The 3051-nt window shown below is 48.8% G+C and overlaps 1 protein-coding gene across 1 annotated transcript in view; it reads right to left on the reverse strand.

Annotated features, from left to right (window-relative positions):
• Positions 1 to 3051, reverse strand: part of LOC119830533 (patronin-like) — a 40658-nt gene that overhangs the window by 4479 nt on the left and 33128 nt on the right. The window contains 5 exon segments of the mRNA XM_038353594.1: positions 279 to 338; positions 1337 to 1580; positions 1772 to 2008; positions 2227 to 2479; positions 2723 to 3048. Of these exon segments, the coding sequence (XP_038209522.1) occupies positions 279 to 338; positions 1337 to 1580; positions 1772 to 2008; positions 2227 to 2479; positions 2723 to 3048 (1120 nt within the window).

The following is a 3051-nucleotide window of genomic DNA, read 5'->3' on the forward strand; positions in this document are numbered from 1 at the left end:
AAACTCAAGGTCTATTTGTGTTTTATATTATGTATTACTCTTTGTAAATAATGACTGTTTGTTTCTGTAATAAATAAAGTAAAATATCTATCAAATGGACGGCACGAACAGTGCGCAGTGATAATTTTGTGGGACATTATTTCCTATTGTGTGTTCAGTGAATAGAGTAGGTATGCGTCAATGTTAAGCATAAGCTTTATTAAACATTAATTAAGTAAAAAAAAAAAACAAAAAATAGAGCTCGGCTACGGCGTATACAAATGTGCGTAGGGTCTCACCTCGGTAGGGCCGCTCCAGCAAGTTGTCCTGCGAGCCGCGGTAGTAGTCCCGGCGCGCGCCTGCCACACACACACACACCGTACAACACTCACATGCGGCGCACACGCACTTGCACTCGCACTTACGTTTCAAGTAAATCTACCGCACTCTACGGTGTACAAATAATAAAGAAATTGTACGGAAACTTTCCGCAACGAATCGTCCAGTGCGTCGTGCAAAACGTGAACTCACGGAATAAAAAAAAAATTAAAATACACACACACTGCGGTCACGATCCCACCGCTCGTGTGCGTATTTCGCAAACAGATTTAAAATAAATTGTAAATAAGGTTGATGCGTGTTACAGCTCAAAAAACAATAGAAGCTGTGCTCACAAAAGAGTTGCGGCTAGTAAATTAATATTGGGTATTTTTCATGCAATATAAAGATTGTCAAATGTATGCAGAATTTGAATCACAGATAAAAGTATTGGATTGAATTTGTGTTTATTTTAATTGGATTAAAGTATTTGAATAATATTTGTTCGCCTGTATCTTATTCGTTTTTGTATGCAACAAAGAATTTTCAATTCATTCATTTTCAATATATATACACAAATATCTCAAAGGTCACTTATATGTGTAAAGAGTAAGAGTAGTAGTCTGTACGATTGAATAATTGAAATCATTAATATGATTTAACAAGACAACATTTTGAGATCGGTAATAGATATAGACAATTTCATTCAAAGAAAACTGCATATAGTTCTAAAATTCGCAAATCACAACCCGGTTATTGAGGTCGAAAGTGTTGAATGCATTTTCTTTCTTTAATAAAATGAATGCTTTCCTTAAGTCAAATTTTCAATGTACAGTATAAGAAAAAGTAGTCATACTTTTTCTTAAATTTGCATTACATAATTCCATTCTATATAATTTTTACAATTCCATTTTGCAATATTTTGTGTTTGTTGTGTGCCTTTTTGTTAACAGAGTTGAGAGCGTGTGCGTATGTGTAGGCGAGTGGGTCGCGAGTGTGTCGCGAGTGTGTCGCGAGTGTGTCGCGTGCGGGCGCGTACCGGGCAGGTTGGTGGCGGAGGGCTGCGCGTGCAGCAGCCCCTCGGCGGCGTGCAGCGCGCCGCTGTCCACGTGGATGGTCTTGGGGCGCGCGCGCGGCGCCGCCTTGCCGCGCAGCCGCGCCGCCCCCGCGCCGCCCGCACCGCCCCCGCCGCCCGCGCTCCCCGCGCCGCCGCCCCCGGGCGCCGCGCCCCCGCCCACGCGGTTCAGCGACTCCATGAATTCCGACTTGTCCAATACTTTCCCCTGGAATCACATAATGTGCGCTCGATTAGAGCTTAAATAGAACGCTTTACAACAGTTTGCCGAAATTATGAATTTTTAAAAAATGATAGCTAGTAGCATATTGGTAAAGTTTAAGGAGTTATCTAGAGGATAGGAGCGTATCGTCGGTAGCGGGGTGGAGGTTGGGCGAGCACGCGCCACGCGCCACGCACCTCGCGCTCGGCCTCCTCCATGGCCTTCTTGAGCTTGTAGTCGTGCAGGATGGCGTGGCGGCGGCGCGCCTGCAGCTCCTTGCGCGCGGCGCGGCGCTCCCGCTCGGCCGCGTCGCGCGCGCGCCGCGCCGCCGCACCCGCCTCGCTGCGCGCGCGCGCCTCCTCCGCGCGCTGCCGCCGCTGCAGCGACAGCAGCATGATGCGCTCCTTCTTGCGCTCCATCTCCTCCGCGCTGTTCTGCGACCGCAAACGGATTCATCGAAACCTTTACACTTTCAAAAACTCGTATAAATATATGTGATCCGTCATCATTGATATACTTTTGTTTAAATATAATTAAACAAAAAAGAAGTAGATTAAATTTTGATATTTGTAATTGGATGTATTTAATTGTAAATTATAACAAGGACAGAATTAGAGTGATAGAAAATATATATAAAGAGCAGAACACGCACGGGGTCGGGCTCCAGCTCGCCGATGACGAGCGCGGCGGGCGCGGGCGCAGGCTCGTTGGTGAGGCGCTGCGTCTGCCGCGCGATGCTGTCCCGCGCCGGCGACGCGCGCGCCTCGTCCGCGTCCCGCACGTCCCGCACGTCCCGCACGTCCCGCACGTCTTGTGTATCTCGCACATCCCGCGTATCTAGCACGTCTCGTAAATCTCGAGAATCGCGATACTCTCGCGACTCTGTATGTTCTAGTGGCGTATTTCTGTGGAAATTATATTATCTAATGAATAATTTTTGCTGCGGTACAATAATTAAATTTCATATACGTATAGTAAAAATAACGGAAAAAAAGTGTTTTCCTATGTGTATATAAATCTTCCCAATCATTACATATTTTCACTATAAAAACCTTTGCTGTGTGTGTGTGTGTGTGTGACTAGTTTAATAATTATGAGAAATTTTCATGTATTTAGTGAGGAATAGCAAAGAGAGTGGGTAGCGGTACCGGTGCACGACGAAGTGGTCGTCGTGGTCGGGCCAGGCGGCGGGCGGCGGCTCCTTGCGGGGCGAGCCGCGCTTGGCGCGCAGCGGCGGCTTGGCGCGCTTGGGCTGCTCGTCGTCGAAAGAGATGTAGAAGCCCTTCTCGGCGCGCTCCTCCTGCTGGAACGAGCTGCGCGCCAGCGCGGGCCGCGTCGGCGACGGGATGCGGTACGTGCGCGTGCCCGACGAGATGTGCAGCCGCCCGATGCCCGCCAGCGCCTCGTCCTCCGCGCTGCCGATGAACGAGATGTTCTGCGGCTGCATGTCGTCGGGCGGCGGGGGCGCGGGCCCGGG

Source organism: Zerene cesonia, chromosome 1, assembly GCF_012273895.1.
Source record: "Zerene cesonia ecotype Mississippi chromosome 1, Zerene_cesonia_1.1, whole genome shotgun sequence".
Lineage (NCBI taxonomy): Eukaryota > Metazoa > Arthropoda > Insecta > Lepidoptera > Pieridae > Zerene > Zerene cesonia.